At 41.2% G+C, this 27,855-nt stretch overlaps 2 protein-coding genes across 2 annotated transcripts in view; both read left to right on the forward strand.

Moving 5' to 3' along the window:
* The first annotated feature begins 722 nt into the window (after positions 1 to 722).
* Positions 723 to 3,579, forward strand: serpinf2b (serpin peptidase inhibitor, clade F (alpha-2 antiplasmin, pigment epithelium derived factor), member 2b). The gene is made up of 8 exons (XM_085796148.1): positions 723 to 783; positions 899 to 973; positions 1,121 to 1,373; positions 1,532 to 1,675; positions 1,852 to 2,040; positions 2,236 to 2,378; positions 2,497 to 2,701; positions 2,820 to 3,579. The coding sequence occupies exons 1-8, from the start codon at positions 730 to 732 to the stop codon at positions 3,170 to 3,172; spliced, it is 1,416 nt and encodes a 471-aa protein (XP_085652274.1). The 5' UTR covers positions 723 to 729; the 3' UTR covers positions 3,173 to 3,579.
* Positions 3,580 to 4,208: 629 nt separating this feature from the next.
* Positions 4,209 to 27,855, forward strand: part of rpa1 (replication protein A1) — a 37,826-nt gene continuing 14,179 nt past the window's right edge. Inside the window, exons 1-13 of the mRNA XM_085796150.1 lie at positions 4,209 to 4,349; positions 4,746 to 4,793; positions 5,325 to 5,403; positions 5,805 to 5,913; positions 6,093 to 6,181; positions 6,347 to 6,424; positions 7,602 to 7,716; positions 8,815 to 8,917; positions 9,035 to 9,103; positions 9,426 to 9,618; positions 13,174 to 13,310; positions 16,072 to 16,220; positions 25,650 to 25,779. Coding sequence (XP_085652276.1) covers positions 4,323 to 4,349; positions 4,746 to 4,793; positions 5,325 to 5,403; positions 5,805 to 5,913; positions 6,093 to 6,181; positions 6,347 to 6,424; positions 7,602 to 7,716; positions 8,815 to 8,917; positions 9,035 to 9,103; positions 9,426 to 9,618; positions 13,174 to 13,310; positions 16,072 to 16,220; positions 25,650 to 25,779 — 1,326 coding nt within the window. The 5' untranslated portion in view covers positions 4,209 to 4,322. The remainder of the gene's footprint in view (positions 4,350 to 4,745; positions 4,794 to 5,324; positions 5,404 to 5,804; positions 5,914 to 6,092; positions 6,182 to 6,346; positions 6,425 to 7,601; positions 7,717 to 8,814; positions 8,918 to 9,034; positions 9,104 to 9,425; positions 9,619 to 13,173; positions 13,311 to 16,071; positions 16,221 to 25,649; positions 25,780 to 27,855) is intronic.

Consider the following 27,855-nt stretch of genomic DNA (forward strand, 5'->3'; position numbering starts at 1 on the left):
GTTTTTTTTTTCTATTTAAATTTAAGGTAAGATCAAATTTACTTGAATACATTTATTGAGATACTACTGTACATTTGAAAAATTTGAAGAGTATACTACATACTGCTCAGTTATCCATATATTTTAAGGTTGTGTTAAGTCTGCAAAAGTAGTTTTGAACCTGTATCAGTTACTGATACAGTACTTAGACCTAGTTTTATTTTGATTAAAATGCACTGGCACTAAAACTTTTCTCTGCGGAGGCAAAAACAATTTCTATAAAAGTGTTTTATTAAACTTTAAATCTCCAATATTAGGATATGCCTCAAGACAGCCTTGGTAACTGCTGAAATCCACTGTCACTTTAGCTGTGACACTCTTACATGGTTTACAATAAGAATCTTTTATATTTTAGACACATTTCCAGATGATCCTCTAACAGTGTGGGTGACTAAGTGAAGAGAAAGCACTTAAGACTTGCAGACAATATAGTAAAGATACCATTTTTGAACTAAAGGTGAGAATGTTACGCTTTATGAACCTTTTTGTTTCTTATTTTTACCAGCTTCAATCTAAAGCTGGAGGAGTGAAAATGTAGTCTAAAGAGGGATATTGATTTATTGCACAATACCTTACAAGGCAATAGGGTTTTTGAATAAGATAACTATATTTACTGCTTCATAAAAGTGAGCAGGCCAGACATTTTTCAGCCATCATAATTTCTTTTTTCTACAGTTACGCTATAAGGACATGGACCTTCGTCTGACACTCCTGTTGATCTGTCTCTGCAGCCAAGGAGTAACTGTAAAGCCCTGTTATGACTAATAAAGCACATCAAAGATTATACAAGATGACTATCATCTATGGCGATTATATAATGGTTGTATAGTTTATTTCATGCTACCTTTCTGTTCAACAGAATGCCATGGAGGCAGAGGATGAGTCAGTCCCCTTGGTGCCTCTTATTCCATTGATGCCCAGCCACCCCAGAGAGGTTAGAGGCAAATTAGAAAAGTTTGAATAGAACATTTTTCTCTTATTGTGCCTGTTTTGTCAGATTACTGTTCATCTGGTCATCTTTAATTCACCGTTTGGAGAGTGTGTCCTTGTGCTGAACATTTTCTCCTGTTTCTGCCTTCAGAAAGTAGACACCACGCAAATGCCTACACCAGCAACGACCATTACTAGTGGGCCGAATGGGGGCTCGTCAGAAGAAGAGCAAGATGGGGGTTGTCTGTCTGCCAGCCGAAACCCAGAGTCAAGAAAGGTCATTGCTGCTGCCATTCAGAATCTGGGTGTGCAGCTGCTGGAGAACCTGGAGATAACACCAGAGCAACCAAATATCATCATATCTCCTTTCAGCATATCACTAGCCCTCTCCCAGCTGGCTTTAGGTGTGCATGTCCTGCTGCAGCTTAAATAGAATGTATCTAAGCTTGTATTACACATGTGTATTTACCACATTTAATGAATTGTGTCAGCAACTTGCCCTTTTTATTGTCATCTAGAGACCATTACTGTTCTCATTTAGCTATTACACCCCTCTTCACAGGTGCAGTAAATGAGACAGAGGAGCTCCTGATGCATCATCTCCACGAAAACACTCTCCCCTGCTACCACGAGTCTCTGCATAAAGTCTTGGAGCAGCTCCGAAATGATGACTTGCAAATTGCCACACGTATCTTCCTGCGCCAAGGTTACCCCTGAAAAGAACACAGATTTTGTCAAAACTATTTTTAACTGTGCTAAAAGTTGTGACTGCAGAAGCTTCTGCTTGCAGAAACTCTCTTGTTACTTATTTGTGCGGACCTAAAGAGGTGGTCTATGAGAAACAGGGTCTGAAAATGCATTTGTGTTTATTGTGTGTTGTAGGGTTTGAGCCAAAGCAAGACTTTGTCAATGAGTCCCAGCGGTTATATGACTCAGAACCAGTAGTGTTGGAGAGCTTGCAGCAGATAAATGACTGGGTAGAGAGGGCAACAAAAGGAAAGATGACCGACTTCCTGTCTGCTTTACCACCAAATCTGCTCCTCATGCTTATTAATGCTGTCCATTTCAAAGGTGAATGTGAAATGAAATTTCATCATATTCATGTAATGCAAGATGTGATGGTTGTGGTGAATACTAATTTCCCTAAGATTTCAATGGGACATAATCAATGAAATTTCCTGTTTGCAAATTGTATTTTGTCAAGCTTCTGTATGTTTAGTTATGTCATTATATTTTAACCGAGATGTTAAAATATGTTCCCCACAGGCGAATGGAAAGCTCGATTTGACCCGCGTTTTACTTCCAGAGGTGTCTTCTACCTTGATGACAACCGCATGGTTGATGTTGAAGTGATGGAAGACGCCAAACATCCCTTGAGTTTATTTATTGACAACGACCTGGACGCTCAGGTTAAATGTAGTTTAATCTATTAGTCAATAGGTTACATCACTGTTCTTTACATCTACCTGTTACCCAATTTAGAAAGAAGGAATGTCTGACAGAAGTGTGTGTCCTCTCCCTGTGCAGGTAGCGAGCTTCCCATTCCAGAAGGGAATGAGCTTGTTGGTGGTTATGCCTTTGTCCAGCCAGGTAGATGTGTCTTCCCTTTATGCAAAGCTGAACATCTCGGACCTGTATAATCGCCTGCCTAAGGAGAGGGCCGTTCAGGTTAAAGTCCCCAAATTCAAACTGGAGTATGCTCAAGAGTTACAGGATGTATTTATCAAATTGGGTAAGACATATTTCACTGTTACAGTAGTTGTTGTTTTTTGGTCACTGATAAAATGTTATTTCTGACAAAAGTGAATTTCATACCTTGAGTTGAACCTTTGCTTTCTTCTCTGTGTTAGGCCTGGAAAAAATGTTCTCTAATCCCAACTTGGCTAATATAGCAGATGGCCTCCTGATGGTGTCCAGTGTGATACATAAGTCCACCATGGAGCTAAATGAAGAGGGTGCAGAGGCTGCTGCAGCCACCACTGTGGTCATCTCACGTGCATCCAACCCTGTTTTCCACCTCAGCCAACCCTTCTTTTTTGCCCTATTGGATGATACGACTCAAATACCGATCTTCATGGGTGTCATCAACAACCCTAATCCGGGAGCTCCTGTCATGCAGAGGTGGGATCTTGGAAGCAAAGATAAAGTGGGATTCCCAATTGACAAGAATCACTTTAGTTCATTTGGAGGCCCACCTAAATAGGAGCCAACAACCTGCCAGGCTGTCCGATGGAAATTCAGACCAAGACCTTCATGATTGTACAAATTAAATGTACATTATCATTTAGCTGGATTTGCGTGAAAACATCAGTTCTTTCTTTATTTCATTTCACAGTAAACAATATGAGAAGCCCAGTATCCCATTTAAAAGTAAAATATTTGACTAAAAATAATCATAGAGTTGCTGCATTAGATTCTGGTCAAGAGACTCTTAAAATTATAATTAGATACAAGAAATGGTTCATGTTTTATTTGATAATATATTTGCCAAGGTGTCAATATATGAAGCCAAACGAATCTGGTGTGATGTCACACTTTTACAGCATCTGTGTATGTAGTTGAATTTCGAAAGATGTTATCTAATGGCATAATAAACTAAATAGATGTGGATTAGTTGTCACAGTGTCGACAGAATCAAACGGTAAAACAACTTGAATGAAAAATGGTTTGAAGCTTCTTGCCAAAACATGACATAATCATGAAACTGATAATGTATTCGGTCTTCCTACCACAAATGTTTTCTCCTTGTCTTATTTGCGTGTAATAACTGACTGCAATTAAAAGAGTTGATTACAATTTAAAGTGTCCCAATTCCTTTTAGCCTAATAGGCCTAATGTTTTATAAAACTTTTTATCAGTGCTTTGCTCATGCCCACTTAATTCTTGCTTTCAAACTGACAGGAAAGTAGAGTTTTGTGCATAATGTGTCATAAGTAGAACAATGACTGTAAATTATGTTTAAGTTTGATACACTGAAAAAACACTCATTTATCGGGTTGTTTAGAAAATGAGCCCGAGTGGAGTAATTTCCCTGTGGCATTGAACGCATCGTAGTATCAATCCCTGACGTCACGTTAAATTTGGCGCTGACTTTCGAGCAGCTGGTCTCAGGTCAGTTTACTGGCCTACCAAGGCTATGAGAGCGACGGTGCTGACAGAATGAAAAACAGACGTCGGGTCTGTGAACGGAAACGGAAACAGGAGCAGCTTGTAAGACGCTTGGCGCGTTTGTCCAAGTTGTTGGCGCCACTGACACAACTCACATAGTGCTGTGGCTGAAAGGAGCACAGAGTTATTATCAGACTATTTCACGAATATTTGTCTTTGTTGGCTTGAAGTATCCATTCGCAGACATGAAGCTCTCAGATGGCGCGATAGAGGTAAGGTTAAACTGCTAAATGAGCTAAGAAGATTTTTTTTCTTTCTTTCCAAAAACGTAAAACTGAAATGAAAGATGGTTTGGTGTACCTTTGTTGTATAACGTTAAAGTTAGTCTTTGTTTGGCTCCAGTAACCAACAGCCTTTTGTTTACTTCTGTGCTTAGTGTAACATAAAGACGACGCGTTACCTGTGTCGTTGATGTTTGTGTCTTTAAAAAAAAGTAACGTTGACAAACGGACAGTTTTGTCTGACACGATGGAAAATGAGCTACAACGTTAACCGAAGATGTGACTGTTTAAAGGCTTTCGAGGAAAACAATTATTTGCGACATATTTACAAGTGAAACATTATGCAAAATACCCAACGTCAAAACAATTAAGGATGTGTGTTTACAGGCTCTGTCCAATGGCACCGGTGGCAACGACGCAGTGCTTCAGTTGGTGGTGAGTCACTAACAAAGACCTAAAATATTACCATCAGTTTTTGCTTCTTTTTTAAACATTTTTAAGCCACTTCCTTACATTACTGTTTATCAAATGAAATAACTATCCAGTGATTGACTGATCTAGGAGGCATTATGCGAAACAAAACTGCATACTTAGTTTTTTTCATGGTGGAACAGCTCCTGAACATGTCCTAACATTCAACTTTGAGTAAAACACCAGAGTCAGTGTCAGTGAGCAGCTGGTTCAGGGTGGGGGAGTACAATACATATATTCAACAGCAGGGCTGACTATTGTAGGAAACTGGGTATAGTATGTTGATCAGTGTGTGAGAAGCTGAGCTTGTGTATTTGTTTTATTTACAAAAGAAAACGCTAATGCCAATGTTACCTTTCTGCAGATGATTTTTGTTTGTACCATAGAAAACAAATGAAATAAATGCTGTCATAAGATGCACAATCACACCATCAGACACACAACAATAAATGGGTCAAAGATGCTGAACAGTTGCATTTTCCTATCACCTTTCAGCACATTCGCAAGATTGATGGGGGAAATGGTCCAACTCGCTTTCGGGTGATGATGAGCGATGGACGCCACTCACTGTCCTGTAAGTTTTTTGTACACGCCTATTATAAAAATAAATAAATACTAATAGTAGAGTGACTTGTGTGTCCTCTGACCAAATTGTCTCATCCGTGACTCTAAAGATTCAAAGCGGTGCATTTTTATCCTTATACGCAAACTGCTGGACACACAAGGTCCACAGCCACTACATTTAATATGATCAAGTACAACATGTTACTCCAGAGAGCAAGCAGCATGTAGTTATGTGTTGGACCAAATTACTCAGTTAGACTGTAAGTCAACTTTGTTATGTTCTTTATTTCTGTTAAATACTGGATGGAGGATGTGCATGTGGGTTAAAGATGATGCTTAGAGGAGTAGTTATTCCCAGTCATGTTTATTGTGCTCATGTCTTCTTCTCTCTTCACCTCTGTGCCTCTGCAGCCTTCATGCTGTCCACTCAGCTGAACTACTTGGCGGAGGAGAACACACTGTCCCCCAACTGCATCTGTATTCTGAAGAAGCATGTGACCAATATACTGAAGGATGGACGGTATGTGCTTTGTTTATGCATTTCTTAACTGCTTATTTACTTGATGAACCAGACTAGAGAAACGCAAGTGTTAAAAGATTGTGCTAATGCATGTTTGTTTTTACTGTGAGCTTGACAAACATTTTGGACAGCTAAACATGAGAAGATAAACTGTTATTAATGGAAATTATTCTTCACAGACGAGTGGTTATCATTTTGGAGGTTGAAGTCATCCAGTCAGGCGAAGACGTTGGCGAGAAAATAGGTGACCCTACTCCTTACACTGAGGGTAAGGCTTCACAGTTTGTAATATTTGCTGCTTTTAGAATAACTAATGTACATTTAAAAATCACACTCAGTGAATCTTTTTCAGGTGATATTGCTATTTAAATGCACATGAGTCATACACATTGGGTTGGAGTGTCTGTCTGCTCACGTGAGATGTTTCTTGTAGGTCAAGCTAAAGGCCCACAGTCGGCTCCAAAAGCTGCTGAAAGCCGCCCTCCACTGCAGCCACAGAATAAAAACGAAGGTACGTTTTTATTTTAATGAACATGAACGAAAAAGGGTGGAGGTGTTCAGAACTCACAGTTTTTGTGGAAAAACACAGCAGAAAAAGTGAATAAAAACCCCACCAGATGGCACCATTTCTCTACTGCTTTGGAACATTTAGGTGACCCCCAGATTTACAGGACACAAGTAATTTTGACAGCCCCGCTGAGAAACATGTTCATTTTTAGCTTTCTCAAGTTTTCTCTTCTCAGTGTGATTGACCCTCTCAGCTCTTCAGCGAGAGAACTTTAACAACTGTGAGATTTTGTTAATTAGTAGCTGTCTTTGCGTGTGCATATTGATCATTGTTTACCTTTTTTTCATGCAAAGTCGAATACACAAATGAACAAACGCATATTAACACAGGCTCCCAGGAGAACGCATATTACAAACAGATTTCTTTTTTGAAACATTGATACTTGTTCATGTCAGAGATAAGCAGAGGATCACAGCATAGCAAATAACTTGGACCAGGAGAGATGTGCAATCCAGCAGTCAGATGGGTTTTGCTGTCTTCCAGTGTCTGTCATAGCAGGTATTCATCCGTCTAATCTGCCGTGTGGGAATTGAGGTTGTGGCAAGCACCCTCCTCATCAGCACAGTCATTGTTCATTTCTCTGTGTGTGCCGCTTGATCTGGGGGCTTAATTACCAGAAGTGCAGTGGTTGGCAAAGTGGGAGGACTTAAGTGGACACTTTGAACTCTAATCCTCCGCGTGAGACGCACACAAATCAAATGTGCAGCGCTTGTTCAAACGGAAAATCTCAAAGTCAGGCAGCACTGCTCTCCGGGGGAAGAGCAGCTCCAGTTTGTTATAGCATTTCACACTCTGCCCGGATTTTGTGAAATGTGAATCATCTTTCTCACCAAAATGCTGGATCACACATCTCCAGCAACTTGGTTTGACAAGATTTTTGTTTGCTGCTCGAGTCTTTCCTCTTGCTCGTCTCGACGGTGATGAATTTACTTTAAGTCATTAGGTTTTTCTTTGAAACTTCCCTCATGAAGTGAGATAATTACAGTGATCAGAGTTGCAATCCAAAGAAATTGGATTTTTGTAATTCGTCTCTGATGAATAATGTATGTGCCTCTCTCTTGACTCCTCTCCATCACTGCTCTTCATGGATCATTTATTTCTCTCTTCATTCCTTTAACAGTGAACAGAGGTTTCAGTAGAGACTTTGGGAAGAAGACCCCATCTGCTATGCCCAGTACTCCAGGGGGAGGCTCCAAAATTGTGCCCATTGCCAGCCTCAACCCCTACCAGTCCAAGTGAGTATGTTCCCTAGTCACTGGGAAATTTAACATCATGCCAAAAATGATTTATATTTGCTGTTTTTGGAACAGTAAAAACACATGATTATTGAAAATGTATGAGAAAATAGAAAATTGCAACAACAATTTGCTTCACATCAGCAAGACTGTGTGAAGTGTTGCATGTGGAAGCTTGATGTTGAAGATAACAGGAGATTTGCACAATAACAAATGCCTAAATAATTTAATGCAATTCTATACAAAAGCACTGAATCAACTCTGGATTTTGAAAAAGCTATAGTTTGTTGTGTGGTATTGGATTGTCCTCTATTGGAAGTTGCAGTGGAAATATTTTTACATAAACTACATCTTGAAATTGGTCTTAAAAACCAAATTGTGCCATCTTAATTCTCACATGTCCATATTGTTTTATATGTTCCACGATAAGTAAAGAGGCAGTGCAGAACAGAAATAGAAATGTGTAAGGTGTGATTGAGGTCAGTGCCTTCATTGTTTTTCAACAAGAGAGCAGTGAGATTTTTATTTGTCCAACTCAAAACCATCCTGCAAAATGCAAATCTGCTTGGTACAGATCAAGGTCACAACTCTGATATATTGTCGTCAGTTTGTGTACAGCGAAAATGTGAGAAGAGTTGCTAGAAATTAGATATCTACAATGATTCTGATGCCATCGTAAATGTTGAAGGCACAAACCTCTCCGCACAACTCAACAGAGCAGTAATGTCTCACAGTGGACATGTTTAAATGGCCAAACACAGGTATCACTGATAACGTTACTAATGACTTATTTTCTACTGAGGAATGGCAGTTCAGGGCTCATGGTACTGATTTACCGAGTTAATGTCCTTGGCAACACCTGTGCTTTTCTCCTTTTCATTTAATTTGGAATAATCCAACTAACCCCCGACAAGCTGATTGCAGTGGAGGCAAGGTTCACAGGTTTAATATTGTCCTTACATGTCGTCATTCACCTAAAGGGCCACAAGGAGGCAGAAAAGGCTGAGTTTGTGCATAAATAAGAGTTAATGAATCAATGCATATGTGTAGGTTTAACTGAAGGGTCCATTCACTAAATTCAGCCTTGTCTCGTGATAGGTGGACCATCCGTGCTCGTGTAACCAACAAGAGCACCATCCGTACATGGAGCAACTCTCGCGGCGATGGCAAACTCTTTTCCATGGAGATTGTGGATGAGAGCGTGAGTGTTAATGTGGCCCGATTGTCTATTTATGCAAATAGACCACAAGATCCTGAAAATCCTCCACTGTGTCTGCCCTACTTTTGACGTTAACCACATTGTTGTGTTTGCTGACAGGGAGAGATACGAGTGACAGGTTTCAACCAAGAGGTGGACAAGTTCTACAGCCTGGTTGAGGCTGGCAAGGTGAGATCTTCCTCCAGATAATGATTCACGGCGTCATAATTATTTGCCAAAACCTTCTTCCACCATACTGTTAAAGACAGATTTGGCCGCAGCATGTTCTATCAACAGCTGCCAGTACTTTGTGAGTTGAAACCTCAGAGACTACGAGTGAGTCATCTGGCTACACTGTACCCATACAATAAGCGGCTTATGATCATCTGCCAGCCTTTGTTGATCCCCCCCCTGACTGTCTGAAGTTGTATCTTGTTTGCACCATTCAGTCAGGTGAAATGCTCCCCCAGATCACTGATTAACATGTGGTTGATCCATCTCTGTGGGCCAGGTCTACTACATCTCCAAATGCTCCCTCAAGATCGCCAACAAACAGTACACATCGGTGAAGAATGACTACGAGATGACGTTCAATGGAGAGTCCACAGTCATCCCATGTGAAGACAGCTGTGATGTTCCCATGGTGCAGTGCGACTTTGTCTCCATCGCTGACCTGGAGAACAGAGACAAAGATGCTATCGTTGGTAAGGAGCACAAGTAATGATCTCAACAGGCATCTCTGAGCCCAGCCTGTGTCACATCAGGCGGCTTTATGATTTTTTTTTTTCCTCCCTTACCTTTCCAGACTTTACTTTGAAATTCAAGTACTGAACAGCCTTCAGCTTTAAATGCATATACAGAGACATTGCATACTGTCAAAAGTAAAGCCCTGAAATGTAATCAGCAAAAAATGTGTAGAGTCAAGCTCAGGCCTGATACCTTTATTATTAGATAATTAGTATATGAACAGTTCAAGTTTTGTTTTTTGAGGTTGCTGATCCCTCAGCGCAGGTTCTTGGCTGATGAAAATCAATTCAGGTGCTTATAAATATTTAATGGGTGGATTGGATGAGTGAAATCGTCGACTTTGGCAAAGAGAGTATAGCTAAATAAGACTTCTTATGTCAGATATTAAATAAAATTAGCCTACAGCTCTAAGGGCCCGTCCAGACGAATACGCGGCTTCACTGCATCCGATCATTTTCTTAATCGTTTTGAAAAAAATCTCCGTAAACACGGCATCGTTTTCAGAAATATCTGCGTCCACACGGATCCACTGAAAACGACCCAAAACGCTGTAGTACATAGGCCAGGCGTGTGTGGAGCGGGTGGAGCGTGTGTGGCGCTGTAGCGCTGCCACACATAAACACTTAAGACAGAGAAGAAGACGGGAAGTCCCCGCTGAAATTCAATAGAAGAAGAAGTCCCCCGCTGTATTCAAACTCAAACATGGGATTAAATGTTGACAGGGAGTCGTGTCAGAGTAAATATTACGATCAGTGATGATTAAACAGGCGCGATTCCACTGCAGCGTCTGAGCGACCTGACGGTAGTCGGCCGTTGTTGTTGTTACGTCCAGACTGTCAGTGTGTGTGTCTCAGGTTTAGGGCCCGACCGATATGGATTTTTTGGGGCCGATGCCGATTACGATTATCAGGGGGGGAAAAATCCGATAACCGATTAATCGGCCGATTTTTTTTTTTTATATAAAGTTTTAAAATTTTATTAATTTAAGTAATATATCTACATAAATTATATAATATATAAATTAGGGCTGCCAAAATTTCCTTGGTCAATTGGTTGCAGGAAAAAACAACAACATTTGGAGCCCTGTCTTGTCAAAATTAAGTCAAAATCAATATGACTGAACTGTGAAAGGCTGTAGGCTTTTAATTTGAAGGGCCACATACAGGAAGTCATGACACGTGACACTTTTTTGTTGTTGTTTTTACACGGCACGGCGGTCTCTCTCTCTCTCTCTCTCTCAGCGACTTTTTCCAATGTTGTTCCAGACATTTCTGGTTTGTTGACTCTGACGTGGAAGCAGGTATCACTGCTGTTTTCAACCATTAGCGGGTGCTGCCGCGAGCCCCGGTCCCACAGCGCTCACAGGCGGTCAGTCTCACAGTCTCACGGAGCACAGACATGATAGTCCCGCTGCAGTCAGAGACCCGCACCGCCGCCCCTCCTCCCCCCCGTGTTACAGCCTCAGTCAGCTCAGTCACTCACCCACCTCATTTAGGTATTAAATTTACTGTGTGTATTGGTGATAAACGGGCATACTGCCGGTAATTAGCCTACGGTAAAACCCGACCGGCTTGTTGAATCTCGGACCCAACACGGCCGGAGTCACGAGCATTAATTAATTCACCCGACCGCGGCAAAAAAAAGAAAAGAAAAGGAAAGCATGTCCTGCTCAGTCACTCTGCTGTGCTGTGAGGTGGATAGTGGAGAGAGAGGATGCGCCCTCTACAGGATAAATAGCCTAATGTCGGGGGATCTTTTTTTAATGGGGGAACATTTTCAAAGTAAAACCAAGTCTTATTCCCTGCATTTTATTTCTGAAAATATCGGCGACAATCGGCGTGTTTTGGCTGATTACCGATTATTCTCAAATGGGCTATACTCAGGTTACAGGTAGAGTGGCGGGGGGCATGCCATCATCATTTCAGAAAAAAGCCGTATTGGCCTTCCAGACGAAAACGCTGGGGCGGCGTTTTCAAATTTTCCCACTCTGGGACCCGTTTTCAAAAAATACCGTTTTCACCCCCTGAAAACGCCGTATTCGTGTGGACGCGAGGCCAATCCGATAAAGTATTTATCCGGATTTTAAAAAAACGGATTCGTGTGGACGGGGCCTAAGTGTAAATATATGGTAGGGGAAGAAAAAGTTTGCATTATGTTAATTTTTATAGTTGGAGACTCTTTCCTGATTAACACTGTGACGGCTATCCTTTTTGACAGAGGAAGTAAAGATAAGGTGGTGAATTGGCACTGCTTTCACAACAGATAAGTGAGCATAATTTGCATTTCTTGAGCATTTGAGTTTTGCTGTTGAGAAACCCACCAAGCTCCAGACTGTCTCATGTTTATTACTCAGAATCAGGTCGTGTAAACCCTTTCAGGAAAAAGCTTCGGGCTCAGTTTGTTCCTATGCTGCATTGTTGTAGTGGGATGATCCGTTTAATATGAGCTGTTTGTTCAGTTTGAATGGTGGCAACGTTTTGCCAAGCCATTTTATGAGACATTAGTTTTGATGTTGGCTCATGTATTCTGTGCCCCTAAACAAATGTGCAGAGAGCAGGTCTGTGTTGCACAGTGCAGGTCTGTTTTGCACAGTGCATAGGGGAGCGGGTGCGTCATTTCCCATCAGCTACTGCACCATGCATCAAACTACAGGCATAACCAACCGACCAATATATCAAAGCCCACCTCCTAATGAAGTGTTCCCAAGCACAGCACCCAATAATAAACTATCATAAACAGAGGATAGAGTTTGTAGCAGGAAGTAGAGCCGGATATGCTAGGAGGTTGAAGTAATTACAGTATAGGAGCAGAGAGATAAAAGTGGTATTAATAATACTGATGACAGTAATAGCCTGTAGTGCAGATTGACTTTGGGCCCCATGGCAGAGCTGATGATAAAATGAGAACCTGCTGTCACAGGTAAATTGAAGTAATAAGGAGCCTGTTGTAATTTTTTTAATGTACTGCTGTTTGACTAATTTCTCACCTGCACACCAGTCAGCAACAAAGTGTAAATTTGTCATCACGGTTGAATACAATGAAAATCCCTTTACTCAGTGTTATGTGGGGAGGGTTTTTTAGATGAGCATGTTAGTAATGCTACTCCTGCTCCTTTACAAATAAATGGTTACGTCCCCATTTATTGTGCTTGATTACATGAGTCAACAAAATGCGCATGATTAAGTGTGTCTGTAGAAATAATTAAAGCCTGTTTCACAGATTCTCTGCTATATTATGGATGTAAGTGCCCACTATACAGGCCAATGACCTGCAGGAAATGGATGAATTACTTATTTTCCAGCAGCCAATTTGTGCTGGAAACCATGGCTCCCGGAGTGACCTGTGGGTGTAAACACGACAATCAATATTTATGATATGAATATGTTTGGACAATCAGTTTTCCAGGAAAATAAAATCACATGTGGTTCAGGTATTTTTTGAGTGTGAGTTCACAGTATGAATCATTTAAACCAGTTTCCGCTGCTAATGTGGAACATTGTTTTTCATTACAGATGTGATTGGAGTGTGCAGGAGCGTAGACGAGGTAACCCGCCTCACAACAAAGACCAACAGAGAAGTGTCAAAGAGGACACTCGATCTGATGGACCAGTCTGGAAAGGTGGTGAATGTCACACTGTGGGGAGAGGAAGTGAGTATAAACAGTAGATGATAGGAGTGTAACGGTTCACAAAACCCACGATTCGGTTGGAACTACGGTTTTTGACTCACGGTTCGGTTTAAACCTCGGTTTTTAAAAACATAGTATACTGAAAAACCTTTTGAAAAACTTCCAGAAAAAAATGTCTGGATTTTATTAAAGGATTGTTGCATTGTAATATCAAGAACATGACTTAAGTTATATTAAGTATAGTATATCAAGTAACACTTCTCTTTAGACCAAATTAATTAATTAAAAAAAAACACTTGTATTAATATTAAAATTATCTATCCAGAGATACAAAAAATAAACATTTGTCTTAAGACCAGTCTACATTGTCTTTTAGCACAGAGCCAAAGGGAGACCTTTATGAACCTGATTACAGATGCTGAACTGGAGTTAGAACGGGCAGACAGAGAGAGAGGAGGGACAGGGAAGTGACGAGCAGTTGGACCCACAGTTGTAGCTGTGAGGGACACGGTGACCGGGTGATGATCAGTAATGCAGCGCAGTCTGTGATGGAAGATCAGACGGACAAACGTACACAGACGACAGCGATTAAGAGGACGATTTGTTTTTCTTGCCGTTATAGTGAGGCGACGCACCAGCCATGTCCACTGAGCTCTGGCTCCGCTGACCGGTGGTCAGATGGCGGTTAGATCTTCTTGTTAAACTCTTTTTATTCAAAGTGCAGCCAAACACCTGGCTGAGAGAGAGAGAGAGCTAGCAGAGGCTCCTCTGACAGCTGCAGGTGAGCTGGCTGGAGAGTGTAGCGCCGTGTTTTTGTTGTTGTTTTTTTTTAGGGGCACCGTCCTTACAGGTGATGCACGCTGTCTGTCTGTGTACATTTGTCGGACTGATCTTCCATCCCGGACTGCACTGAATTAGGCTACTACTGATCACCTGGTAACACTGTCTCTCACAGCTGTGGGTCCAACTTTAGCTTGTCACATCTCAGTCCCTCCTCTCTCTGTGCTAACTAAGTTCGGCATCTGTATGCGGGAGGGGCTGGCGGGGATGAACCGATCGGTTCGGGTAGATAGAATGAGTTTCTGATCCGTAGTCCTTTGAACCGCGGTTTGGTTTTGGTTCAGAACCGTTACACCCCTAGTAGATGGGGAAGTAAAATGCGTGGGCCTGCGGTATTGTTTGGAGCTTTATAATTGGCTAATGGAAATCAATATAAGCCCTATAATGGAAGCACATGCCTGTTGGAAAAACACGTGTTGTCAGAAGATATCTTGAGCCTTACAAGTATTAATAATCACCACAATCCCTGGCCTCGAATCTAGACAATCTTTGGACCTGTCGACCCCCTTAGAATCTCTCACACCAATTTAAAAAAAGTTTAAGGCCATTCAGTTTGGGGATTTTGGTGATGCTATGTCACAAAGGTATTTTATTTAAAAAAAGTCTTTTCAACACCCAGGCCACTTTTGAGCATTTTCAGGACCAGAGATGGTCAACAATGTGTGCAATTTTTTATAGGGGCAGAAATATTTGACTAAATTCCCTGTCATGGGCTGATGAAATAACTGAGCCCCTGCAGTTGATTTTACCTGTGTCTCGGAGGGACTGTGCTGAGTGTGCCACCATTTCTTTCCTCCTGACAAGAAGCACAGCGTTCCCTGTTTGTTTGTTCGACAGATACCCCTTCTCCAGAGGGACATGCTGATGTACACAAGATGTATGTTTTACAAAGAACAATGGCAATGCCAAACAGCAAGTCTTGGAGATAGTTTCCTTGTCCCTGAAGGCGCTACTGTTGCCCCTCTCCCCTCATGCAGTTGATGTCCTCAGGTTATTACAGAAAAAAACACACAGAAAAGAAATGGAAAAATAAAGTAAACACACAAAATTTGTGAGACTAACCTTGGAACTGAATGAAAAAAGTGCTCACACATTAGAAGTTCAAGAAGTAATCTTTGAAACCCACTGTGGTTCAGTCTGTACCATGAGGCAGCATATTACTCATTGCAATATCTTAAAGCATAGATAGTCAACTGGTGGGTTGCCACCCAAAAATGGGTCATGGACCTGTTCAGGGTGGGTTGTGAACCGCTGGTCCAAAAATGAATAAATATTTATACTTCCAAAGCAATGTATAATTTCCGTATCCGGTGTGCAGCCTTGGCCCGGTTCTTTTACCGAGTGTATAATTCTTATAATTATGTTTTCATTCATGCAACTACAAATTGTTGTGCTATTAGAATGAACCCTTTCAACCAAAATGGGGATCATGTCCTCTCCCATGGAGCCTGCATGTTTCTACAGCAGCTGACGGCCTTCCACCATTTTTATACTATCTGAAGGTTACTGTAGGCTCTCCTTCATGCTTGAAAAGGGGCTGATGAAGAGGAAATCAGTCAGTTGTAATCTACAGCAACACCACTAGATGCCACTAATTCCTACACACCGGTCTCTAAATATCTGATCAATGTCATAATTAAATTTTGTACAGGCATTAACAATACCTAATCAGTGTATCCATGTTTCTTTGAATCTCAACTATTAGGTCAAATCCAGTGAAAATTGGTGCAGATTTCCTGAGTTACCAAATGATGAATGCTCAGTATTATAACTATTAATGATGAGCATGTCAGCTCACTGCACCACTAGCAAAGCCGTGAATTCTTAATTTTCTCATACAGTACCAAGTACCAACGCTTACCTTGATACACAAAGAAATACAAAAAAATTAAATGAAGTTTTAATCAGTGTGCTATTTGTCCATGTCTGTTTTGTTGTGTAGGCAGAAAAGTTTGATGGCTCTGGACAGCCCATTCTAGCCATTAAGGGGGCGAAGCTTTCAGACTTTGGAGGCCGGTCTCTCTCTGCATCCTTCAGCAGCACCCTGATGATCAACCCAGACATCCCTGAGGCATACAAGCTCAGAGGCTGGTAAGTGAGCCTGAGGTCCATAGATAATGCAGTGCAGAAAATTGCCCTATGTCCCAGCAATTGTATGTACTCTACTGTTTCTGTAGGATTAAAACATGTGTATACATTCAACGCCAAAGGGCTTTTTCTTGTTTATTTCATCCCGTGGAAGCCAGCTTCTCACACTCGAGCATTACTGTTGGAATTTGAAGAACTCGAAGGATTTAAACCCTTGGTTTCCATTTCCCAAGTTCTGAGAGTGCATGCTCTGATTCTCATTATCAAGATTAGCTTCCCCCCATTAGCCGCATTGTGCTCCAGTGAAGCATTACATATAAATGGAAATCATACTTAATCTGTGGAAATGCGTTTTTTACTCCCTTAATCGCCTTTCGAGATGAAATGAAATCCAGACTCATTTCTGTGCGATTATGTTGATTTGTGGCATTTCTTTTATCTGTGTGGGGTTGTGCAGTGTTTACGTTCTTTCATAGTAGTTTTTCCCTTGAACACAAAGGATTATGTCGAAATTAGACAAGATATCTTCATCTTTAAAATCAGAGTGGTTACCTGTGAACGTAGTCGGTGGTTGCATTCATTAGATGTACTACAGCCACATGCAGAGTTGTATTACACTAACACAATTAAGACATGTGACTCTATTCCTTGAAGATTTTCCGTTGGCTTTTCTTGCAAATGAATAGAGAAACATTTAAGACTCAAGCTTTCATCTTTTCTTTTGGCTCCCGTGCCAGTTCCTCGATTCTTCATTTCCTAAATTATTTCATCTCCCTGGTGGTACAGCATGACCAGAAATAAGTTTGCACAGTGTGTAGTGAATCTCTTTGTGCCAGAGGTCTGGGTAGAAGGCATTTTTTGTTATTTATCTTGTCTATTTTTAAACAAAGACATCACCTGGTCAGTGTTTGGTATACTTGACCTCACTCCAGCATTGTGGCACAGTGATTGATCCGTCCTCTTGGAAATCCTACTCCAGGAGACTCTCTCTACCCCTCCTCGCTGGCGTCAAGGCAGAAGTCTGTTTTGAGATTTGTCTGTGTTTGTGAGCAAAGATATAATTGATTCCATTCAAAGGATTTCATTTATTTATCTCCCAGCATCATTGCCTGCTTTGTGCCGATAAATAAAAAGACAGTAAACAGTAAGAATTTATTCTGTGATGAGTCCAGTGGAGTCTTTTCTCTTGCCTCTTGACAAATGTGGCTGTGAGTATTTGTGCTTGATCAGAGAACCTGATCTGCATAATCAGAGCAGTGAAATGTGACTCTACTTTGCGGGCGAGAAAGAGGCAAATCACAAAATATGCTCAAATGTGCCTCTTTAATCAGATGTCTTGGTTTATGGTAATTTCTTGATGATAGTTTTAGCACTAGCCTCTGGCTTATCTAAATATGTCATTGCTCGGGATGCCAACAGCTGAACTGAACTGCTCTTAGGTTTTTGTAATGAGATTATTTCATATTTCGTAGTGATAGAAAATATTGTATCATAAAGGCCGCTCTACACTCTTCTACCGGAATACTATAAGTCCTTAATAGTTTCTGCATCCCTGCTCTAGCATAGGGTTTTTTTTTGTTTTTTTTTTACTTCCCCTGCTTAATGACTAAAGATTGTTCTGCACCTTCTCCAGTCACTTCTCAGTTGGAAAGCTAGGGATAATGATCCTTAAATCCTTGTGTTGGTTTATCCACCACAGAAGAAGGATTGGCCCATGAGGGTCCTCTTTGGACAATGGGTTCCTGCAGGTTTGCAGCCATCCACTAATGACCATTTTAAAAGTCACAGATGAAAGGAGGCTAGAGCATGACTCATTATACTCGATCCAAGTCAATCCAAGTGAGGACTATGGCGAAGACAAGATCGTTACACAGTATGTTGGACAGCTAGCTTCATGCTGTGAAGAGAATAGAGGAAGGAACCTCTTTAGTAATTCATCTTTATTTTATAGCTTCATGACAGAGAAAGTATGTAGTGAAAATAACCAAGTTGTTAGTGTGTTTTCAAGACTGCTAGCCATTGAATACATAATGAGAGTTTTGTTGTTGGTGATGAGCTTCAGGAAGCCGAGTCTCAAAATGGAAGCAGACCAATGTGTTCCCTTTTTAATAATTGTTCTGTCAGCCAAAATGTGAGTTGTGGAAAACAGAACAAGGAGGCAAATCAATTAAACTGTGAAGATGGATTTCATTTTTTGCATAGAACCTAACACCTTTTCTCCCTCAGCCTAACAAAGATGTGTCTTTACTGTACAGCCAAGGCTGCTGAAACAACATTGTTTTACTTATGTGGAGGCGTCTTAATTTGATTGTGTTTTGGCGCAGACCTCTGGGACTTCTTCAAATGAATAGTCTATTGGTGGGCTGTTGACTCACATTCATGCAGAGTATTAGTGTTGCTGCTCAGCACTTTCCATTGTTGTTATATGGAAAGCTGAGTAGCATCCCTTTAATGTCACACTAATTAATCTTGCAGAGGTGAAAATAGCTTTAATTTCCTTAAATAAGAATGTTGTACTATGCACTAATTATCTTGATCCTTGGGTTAATCTCGGGTCTTAGTGCTCTGTTAGCTTGGATATGCTCCCTGCCCTCCACCTTCTTTTTGAGATCACTCGTCGTCATAGGCTGCCAACATAACAATAAATGTACAGTTCCTTGAGAAAATAATAGGTGTGAAAATCAGAGTCACATGCTCTTTGATCCATCTAACTGTACAGAGGCAGTTGTCCATTAGGTGGCAACAGCACATCTAGAGATGGCCGTGCTTCCTTTTCCAATACTGTCAGGCAGGGCAGCCAATTCTTTTTGTTAACTACTCTTTTGTCATGTTTACTCTGAGTTGTTGATGCTATCAGTTGCAGACATTGACTGTTAATTCATTTACTCATGCAAGTACAAGCTGACATTTTCTTTCTTATCATGACTCCAGTGTTCCCAGATACACACGCCCATACATAGCTCATAGTCTGGGAAGTAATTATGTCAGCCGAGAAGCAAACAAACTTTAACGCAGTCGTCTAGTGAACATGATGCCACACTATTTAATTGACTGTTATTTTACCCAAATTGTTCCCGGTGCTGCATTGAATTGAATTTCTGATTTATTGGCAGGATTAAATTGGTGTCTGACATTGTGAACGTTTTGAATGTGTCGGACACGGTGAAGGATTCTGTCAGCGGTGAATAACAGAAAGCCGCTGGGCTACTGTCACCACTGTCAATTTAATCTTCAGCCAAAGACGCTCAGTCCCGAGATGCTTGACTGCTATGATATTCAATTAAAATTCAAAGAGGTCTGGTTAGAGAAAACTTGATCAAGCAAAGGGGCAGAGTATATAACTTGTGTTATGGTTCTGTGCCATACATATAGCCTAGTAGTTGTATGTAGTCAACAATACAGACTGTAAAATCAAATAAGACAATTCAACAATATTTCTTCCATTTTGAATTGAACTGGAGTGATTATAAATAATCTGTATCTTCACAACAATGGAGAAGAGCTGCTGCATCGCGCAAACGATAATGGTAACACTTCTCCACATGAACATATTGATGACATGTTGTAAATATAAACTTGACAACTGAACCTCACTCACCCTAAATTCCGTGTAAAAATGTAGATCTGTTTATGAGCTGCTTGGATACCTTCTAGGTGGTTGCTCCTCTTTGAGATGCTCGGCCGTCTGACTTTGGTCGTCTATAGCTCGTCTCTCATGACCCCCATCAAATACGAAATATCCATACACCAGTCTTGGGGTGTGTTTTCTAGGTATTTTCTTTCCACAAGTTACCTGTTACTGTACTTCCTGCTGCCGTTCCACATGTTTACTGCGCCAGCCTTCCCCAGACTAGAATTCTTATAGTTATATAATACTGCCCTCATCAGTGTGAAAGAAAAACATGTATCATCACGTACCAGAATTTTGGATTATTGTATGTGGATCTGAGCATACTCAAGATGGCCACTTTCCTCACATGGCCACAAATAGCTTGTCAACCCAAAGGGGATACAATTCTTTGACCTGAACCTGTTCTTACACTGGTGAGTGGTGTGCACAGCCTTTCTGCGGGTCTTCTTTGAACACCTCAAGTCTCCTATAGAAGGAGCAGGCAGCTGTCATCAGGTCACAAACTGAGTCGTCCTTGTCCTGTGGCAATGCCATTCATTCAGATGGATATTGTGACTGTTTTCCTTGGTACCACTTCACATCTTCCTCTCATCTTCATGGTACTGCCTTCTGGCTCTGCAGCTGTGGCAACAAAGATGCAATTTCCCCCTGGATGGACTGAACTCCCTGCCTTTGCCAAGCCGTCTTGTTGTGCAGCAGAAGGTCATCAGCATTTGTATCAACTTGTCTGAGGAATTCTCTGTACATACAAAGCTGATGGAGAGATGATGCCCTGAGAAAGTTAATCATTCTCATCATTGTGTTCATCACCTCAGCATACTCATCTGACAGAGTCGAGCACAGGACTGATTGATGAATTATGCAATGGTAAGAGATGAGCCCTGGATTGTACACAATCATTCTCACTATCGCTCCTTTCTCTCTCCCTACCATGGCAGGGGCTCCATCTGTGGTTATTGAAACCACTTGTTTCACTTTATTTCCCTCTCTACTGGTCTGAAGGGATGAAACGCCTAACAGGTCGTCACAGAACTCTTTCTGAAAAACCTTATAGCTGAGTGTTGCCTATCTAGCTAAATCTGTGAAGGGTGCCCTGTCAATTACCACACCCAACTGCAGAGATGTCCCATCAATAGAAACCGAGGGGGCACATGCCTCCTCAGATTTGAGGGATGATTTTTTTTTTTTTCAACCAATTTTTTTTTTACTTACTTCACCTTAGTTATTATTTTACCATCTGGCTATGATCAGTGGTCATATTGAGTCTAAATAATGTCATAGTCCATCTCAAAAAGACAAAATTGCCTTGTCCAAAAATCACAACCCCCTTTGGTCGGCTGGCTTTGAGTTTGGGTCCTATCCAACCTCATTTGAGGACATCCCCCCCAAAATTTTGAGTTTACTATGCTATTTTTCAATATTTTAGGCATCTTATTCCCTCACAGTTGCTGTATGGCTGCTGTAGGGAAGGAGTTATTGGTAGTCCTGCTTATTACACACAAAAATTAAGTAGGTTTTGCTACTATTTGTAACATTATGTCTCTATGTATCATTGTTGTTGTTTTTTTTCTCCTAAATGTGTCCACTTAGTGCAGAGACTGGGTACAAACAATCTGTCCATGTGACCAACCAACTATTAAAAACTCAGTCAACTCACTCTTGTTGTATTATAGGGGGGAGCGGGTCCTTTAATGCCAAGTTTTATTTGGCTGCGTAATATATGAAATGATTTAATATGCAATTGGTCTGTGGGTTTCTGGGATGTAAAACCAGTACTGTAAAGGCTAGAAAAGCTGAGGGCCAGTCAAAACATAAGGGTTAGGGTTTCAGGTCTGGATCCTGATGGTTGCCATATCTGCCTTTTAGTGCCCATGGCTGCATCTAGTCTGTTCAGTGAGCACCAAGAGCTAAGTTTGTTTGTTTTTTGTTTTGTAGCTTAATTGATTAGTTGATTTGAAATTTAATCAGTTCGTTGCTTTCCTCTATTAGTCTTTTTAGATTTCTTTGGTTGTTTTTATTCTTGTTAAATAAATGAAAGATCTTTTCATAGATTGAGATAATTGATGGGACAAATAAAAACATTAAACGGCACAGGCTGGTTTCTGGAAATTTAGAATGAACACTTCACAATTTCTGATTGATTTGTGGAGAAAATAAAAGGCAGAATAATCGGTAACGAAAACAAATTATTTGCACTTTTTATAGCTAGGCTTTCCAGAGATAGTTTATATCCCAATACCCAATATACAGATTAAAACATAAATGCTTTTCTTATTGAAACGACTCAGATGGAGACTACATTTGACTTTCAGAAGATTTACAAGAATGGGAGCTCTGTCAATCTGTCTCACAGATGAATAACTTTTCTAACTTTGGCATTTTTATACATGTATGCTGATGTCCAACCCGGGAGTTCAGTTTGCGTTATGACTACACATTTGAAACCCCTGCTAATCAGAAGAATACTGTAGCATTTTAATAACTTGCTCAGTTTTTCAACAATATAATTTCTCTGTGGAGCTCTCAATACGACAAACTCATTAAAATTCAACAACTGTAACACATAGGGAGTCTACTGATGCATACAGAATGGTTTCAGGGGGTAGAGATGACATGTAAACATTTGATTTCTATATTCTTCCATCTCTTTTTTTGTATTTTCCTTCACGCACAGTTTTCCAGTTGTAGCCCATGTGATCTGCCATCTGTACACAGAAATGAATGGTTTTCTGTGCTTCTATCAGTATGAGAAGAAAGGAAAACCTAACCTTTTATCCACATTTACATTTGAACAACATACCTTTTGTGGTTTCTTTTAAGTTGCTGCTAGTTCCATATTTGACCACATGTCACTCACCACAGATGAACAGTTTAACACCATGTCACACACAGCATGAAGTTATCGTCTCAGCCGAGGCATTAGGGTCCTAGCCTGGAGCTGAGAACACTGCTTACTGAGAATTTCCCATCATACCTTCTGCTTTGACACAAATCTGCTCCTGTCCTGTCCTTACTCATTGACACACCGACATTTGACATGTCTATGGTATGCACATGCTTGTCTGCCTCAAGTCATCCATCCCTGTGCTCCTGCAGATAGTTTGTCTCACTGAAGCCATGCTGCTCTAAGCTGGGTTCTGTCTGCTTTCAGTACACTGTTACACATTTTCTGCCAGATCTATTTATTTATCCTCTTTTTGTCTCCATCATCACGATCTCTGTCTTCAATGCCATTTCTGCTTCCTGTGCTCCTTGCTGTCTGTGACGATGATAAAGACGGCAGCAGCCATCACACTGGATGCTCTTCACTCTGGTGTCTTGTTGAGTGTTAAGTGTTAACCTTTTTAGGATGTCTGTCTGTCAAATCGGGTGTCCAGAGAAGCAATGTAACACTGAGCCCCCAATTGGTCTGCAGTCTTGCCTTAAAGTGTGATGCATGATGTTGTCACTTCATTTTTCTCCTCTGTAGAACATGTCTTTGGAGAGATGGTAGGCCGTGACAGACAATGGTGCCTACTTTATATGTAAGATTATCTTTTTTTCTTTTTTAAACAACTCCTGCCTGGGTGCAAGCACAATTAAAGAACAAAACAGCACAGGTACACCAGTGAGGAAATTGGTGCCACTGAAGAGAATTGCTCACATTTGTCAGTGGGAATGGGAAACTGGCAGCTTGTGCATTGCTCAGGCCACAGTCTGCACAGTTAATGGGGATATTTTCAATTAGTCATGCTTCCAGGAGCAAGGCATGCTCTCCCTGTATTTACAACCCGACCTCCCCATTGTGCACCACTTTGCCTTGTGGCCAACAGATTAGTAAGCTCTATTGATCTTTGTGACCATTTTAAACTGTTATTTTCTTTTCCCACAACTGCATTTTACCTCCACCCATCTTTCTTCTCCCGCCTTGCCTTTCCTCTTCGTCTTCCCATTGTCTTCCCTGAATTACCGGGGACATTGGGCAGAAATGGGTTTCTGATATCACCGTAACAGCCCTGACCCTGGCCAGCTCATCTGTCCCTTTGTGGTTGATTCATTTCACAAGCCTTTCAGCCTGCTTTGCTCTCAGCTGAGCCACCCCTGCTCTGACAAACACAAATGGATGCTCTGCCCTGGAACAAGATTTTTTTTTTCTCCCTTTTTAAGCTAACTGTTAATTGGATAGCCTGCAGTCTGTTGACAGCCATGTGAAGAGCAGTGTATTGTGCCTCCTGTTTCGGTTTGGATATATTAAAATTAATAGTGCTGCAGACTGAAAGTGGGCATCTGCATACCAACGATCCAAATCTCTCAAGTGAAAATACAGCATCATACATCTTAAACCTATGTTTTTCAAGTTAATGCAGCGTGAACCATAGAATATACTTACTTAAAGAAGGGGGTGCACTCCACTGCACTAATGCATATGTAGGAAAAAAAATGCAGAGGGAACTGCACAAAATCTGGATTACCTCATCAGTCTTTTCAGGCTGAAGGCTAGAAGTTTCCACATGAAAAAATGTGTGTGTAGAGTTAGAAAGAAGTGATCTTACAGACCTCCTCGAGGCCACTACCCTGAGGCTACATTAGCAGCTGTGGGTATTACACACTCAAATCTGTGACAGAGCTGTTGGCACTCCACTTGCATTGTGAGTAATGTAAGTGCCAGGTTTTGACAAGGTAAAAGGATATGTGGTTATTAGGGATGCACCGATCGATCGGCGCCGATTTCCTTAAAAGAATTGGCTGATCGCTGATCCCGCAAGATTATGTGAAACCGATCTTGTCTACTGATCTCATCTACCTCTGCAAAAGGCTGAAAGTCAGCCACTGTCCCCTTCTGCTCTGCCGTGGGAGAGGGCTGACTGACAGTCACGTCTTCACGACTTGACAACAGTCACCCGGAGCATGCTCAACCAAGCATGTCGTCAGTGTGGAAGTATTAAGGCCCCCACATAGTTGGGCGGAGCGGATGTCGTACTCGGAGTCACACAATAGACTGCTCGGTGGGAAGTCTTCACATCGACCTGTTTTAAATGTGACACCGTGCACTCGGCTATAAAACCTCAAACGTCCGTGGACAGTGCGCGCAGAGTTTTGTTTGTTTTGTTTTTTTAAAGTAAATTTTTTTGGGGGCTTTTAATGCCTTTATTTGATAGCACTGTTGAGAGAAAGACAGGAAATGGGGAGGCAGAGAGGGGGAATGACGTGCAGGAAAGGGCCGCCTGCAGTGAGGACTAAATGAAAAATGAACGACTAAAGAAACCGATGTAATTTAGTACGTTGGACAGCATTGCTCTGTTGTTTTCATTTATATTTGAGAGAACTACCTCATGTGCAGTTAAAACAACAAGTTGTATTGTATTGTTTCATGGGTATTGTTTTTCAATAAGATGAGATTCGAACATTGAAAGTGTATGCTGACGGTTACAAAAAAATTGGCCAAAATTGGAATCGGTAGGTCAGGCTTTTTGAAAATCAGTGATCGGCCAGGAAATTGCAATCGGTGCATCCCTAGTGGTTATATGTGGCTGGAATGAAAGTTAATTAATGGTTTTAGTGAATTGATAGATTGGGAGCAGTTTAAATTTTAAACAGTAGGCAAGACATTTCAGTTTTTCTTCTCAAATGAGATATTAAACTATTAGACAAAATAAACAAAATGAATATTCCAACAAGGGTGCAAGGAAGCTGCGATGCACATTGAACAGCTGATCAAACCCATAAATATATCAATTAGTCATGAATGTATTTGTTAGTGATTTGAACCCAGCCAGTCAAGTAAAAACACTAACAGGTATACACTCTCTCATTTCACACAGGTATGACAAGGAGGGCCATGCCATGGATGGACAATCCCTGACGGAGTTGAAAGGTGGCAGCGGGGGAGGAAACACCAACTGGAAAGCCCTAGCTGATGTGAAGACCGAGCACCTGGGACATGGAGACAAGGTAGACACCTGATCAGCTTTGCCTTGATGCACTCAAACATTAAAGATATGGTAACCCAAGACATATTGCTATTCAAGACTCTTTGAAGATATTCAAGGACACACTGAATGGCTGGTGTTGAATCCCAAACAACAAATATGAAAGTGCACACAGTCAGCCGCCTTTGTTATTAAAAAAGCCACAGTACACACTCTTGGTGTATGGAGTTTAGCTGCAGTGTAACCTTGTCACTCCTTGCTCTGCTTTGCAAAAGTACTTTTAGTTGACAGTCAACATGATGAATCTTCATAATCATTTATTCATAAAGTCACTGCACCACCAGATATGTGTAGTTAAAATCATATCCCACAAAGGTTCCCGATCCCCCCATGCTCATTAATCCCACTGCTTTGAGGGTGTCCTCTCAGAGTCTTGGTGTGTGTGTGGGTTCTTGGTGAAATCACATTTATCTCTGGTATTGATTACAAAAAATGCATAGGCTCTATTCATTGCCCTCTGTAATGAAATTACTGCCCTCTGCTAAGTAAAGTAATATGTGTTCTTTAATTTCCCCAGATGGTGCCCACACAAGTGTGTGTGAAATATGTGTATAATGTGACCTGTGCAGGGATCTAAAGTAGTGTAATTTTTTACATAATTTAACATGCTCTGCACAATAGTAATTGTCACAGTGTGATGGAAATATCCCATCAACACCAGGACAATTACGAGATACAAGCAATTATCATAGGGCACCAAGTGGCACAAGATTGACAGTTTTGCACTGGCTGTACAAGACAAGAAGATGATGCTGGAGGTGTGGGATGTGCCGTCAATTTGGCCCATTGTTTCTTAGAAGCCAAAGAGAAAAGCAAAAAGACATGGATTAAATGAGCAGCAGTTATGTAAAAGCCTCAATTAAGGGAAAAAGTATGTTTTGGTGAATGAGTACATTCAGGTTTTTTACTCTGTGCTTCCGTGTCAGCTGCCTGAGGCTGTGAGTGACCCTATCCTAGTTCTGGTGCCCTTGTAATTCTTTCATCTATGTCCAGCACTGCAGGACCCCAAGTCGCAGATAGTGAATGGCTCATTGCTTTGCCTTTAATGGAGCCACTTAAGCTGGTCTGTCATCTGGACCCATTCAATGGAACTTAAGCAGTCATGGGTTTTTTTCTTCCTCTTAAAATCCACACCCCAAATCCTGACTGTGGTCATTAGCCCCCTGTCAGGTGAGAGGCATCTCCTGGCATCAGCTCCCTGCTGTTAAGGAGGAAGGATTTGACCCTGGGCTATGCAGACTAGCTCCTCCTCAGCAAGGCATGTGATGCATCCTGGTACTGACAAAAGAGCTGAGCTGAGGATGTCCTCACCCCCTCTGAGACGTTCCACACACAGGAGTGTGGGGGTCAGGCCTCTCACCAACCCACCCCAAGAAACCAAGTCTGTTGCAATTAATTGTCCCTGTCGGAGAGTCTTTGTGTCACAATCTCAGGTTTCTACATTGCACCCATGCCCTCTCTGACAGAGAGTAGTCACCCTCCTCCTGTTGGCTTGACACCACATTTGTAAAGGTCTGTGACAGAGTCCCCTTCCCACTGTGGCAGAGCTGGTCAGTCACACGCTAATTGAAGAGCTATTTGCTAGTTTAATTGAACCTCGTTTGAAAAGGAAGCAGAGACTGATATCTGGGCTGTTTTTGGTAAATCAAAACATTAATTAAAAAAGAATAGCCTGCAGCTCTGTGTCTCAATGGGATGATTATCTGTTTTTTTGTTTGCTGACATTTACCAACTCCAAAGGGCTCATTTATCCAGAGTGATACGGAGAATGAATGTCCTATTATTTATTTATTTTTTTACTTTCTTAACGGTCAGCTTCTTAATGGTCAGCACTTGGAGAAGATGGAGAGGAAAATTGATTTTTCTCCATATATGTTCTATTTTTGAATGTATTGCGTTCATGTTTATCTGTTAATTGTTAGAAATATTAGTAGGCTACAGCTTGAAATGGTGATCTGACAGTCATCACTGATCTTACTTTGGCATATGATTTACTTCTCCAATGAATCCGACAGGTTGTCATGAAAAGGGGCTACAT

This window comes from Trachurus japonicus, chromosome 13, assembly GCF_045865225.1.
Source record: "Trachurus japonicus isolate A0001 chromosome 13, Traja_1.0".
Classification (NCBI taxonomy): Eukaryota; Metazoa; Chordata; class Actinopteri; order Carangiformes; family Carangidae; genus Trachurus; species Trachurus japonicus.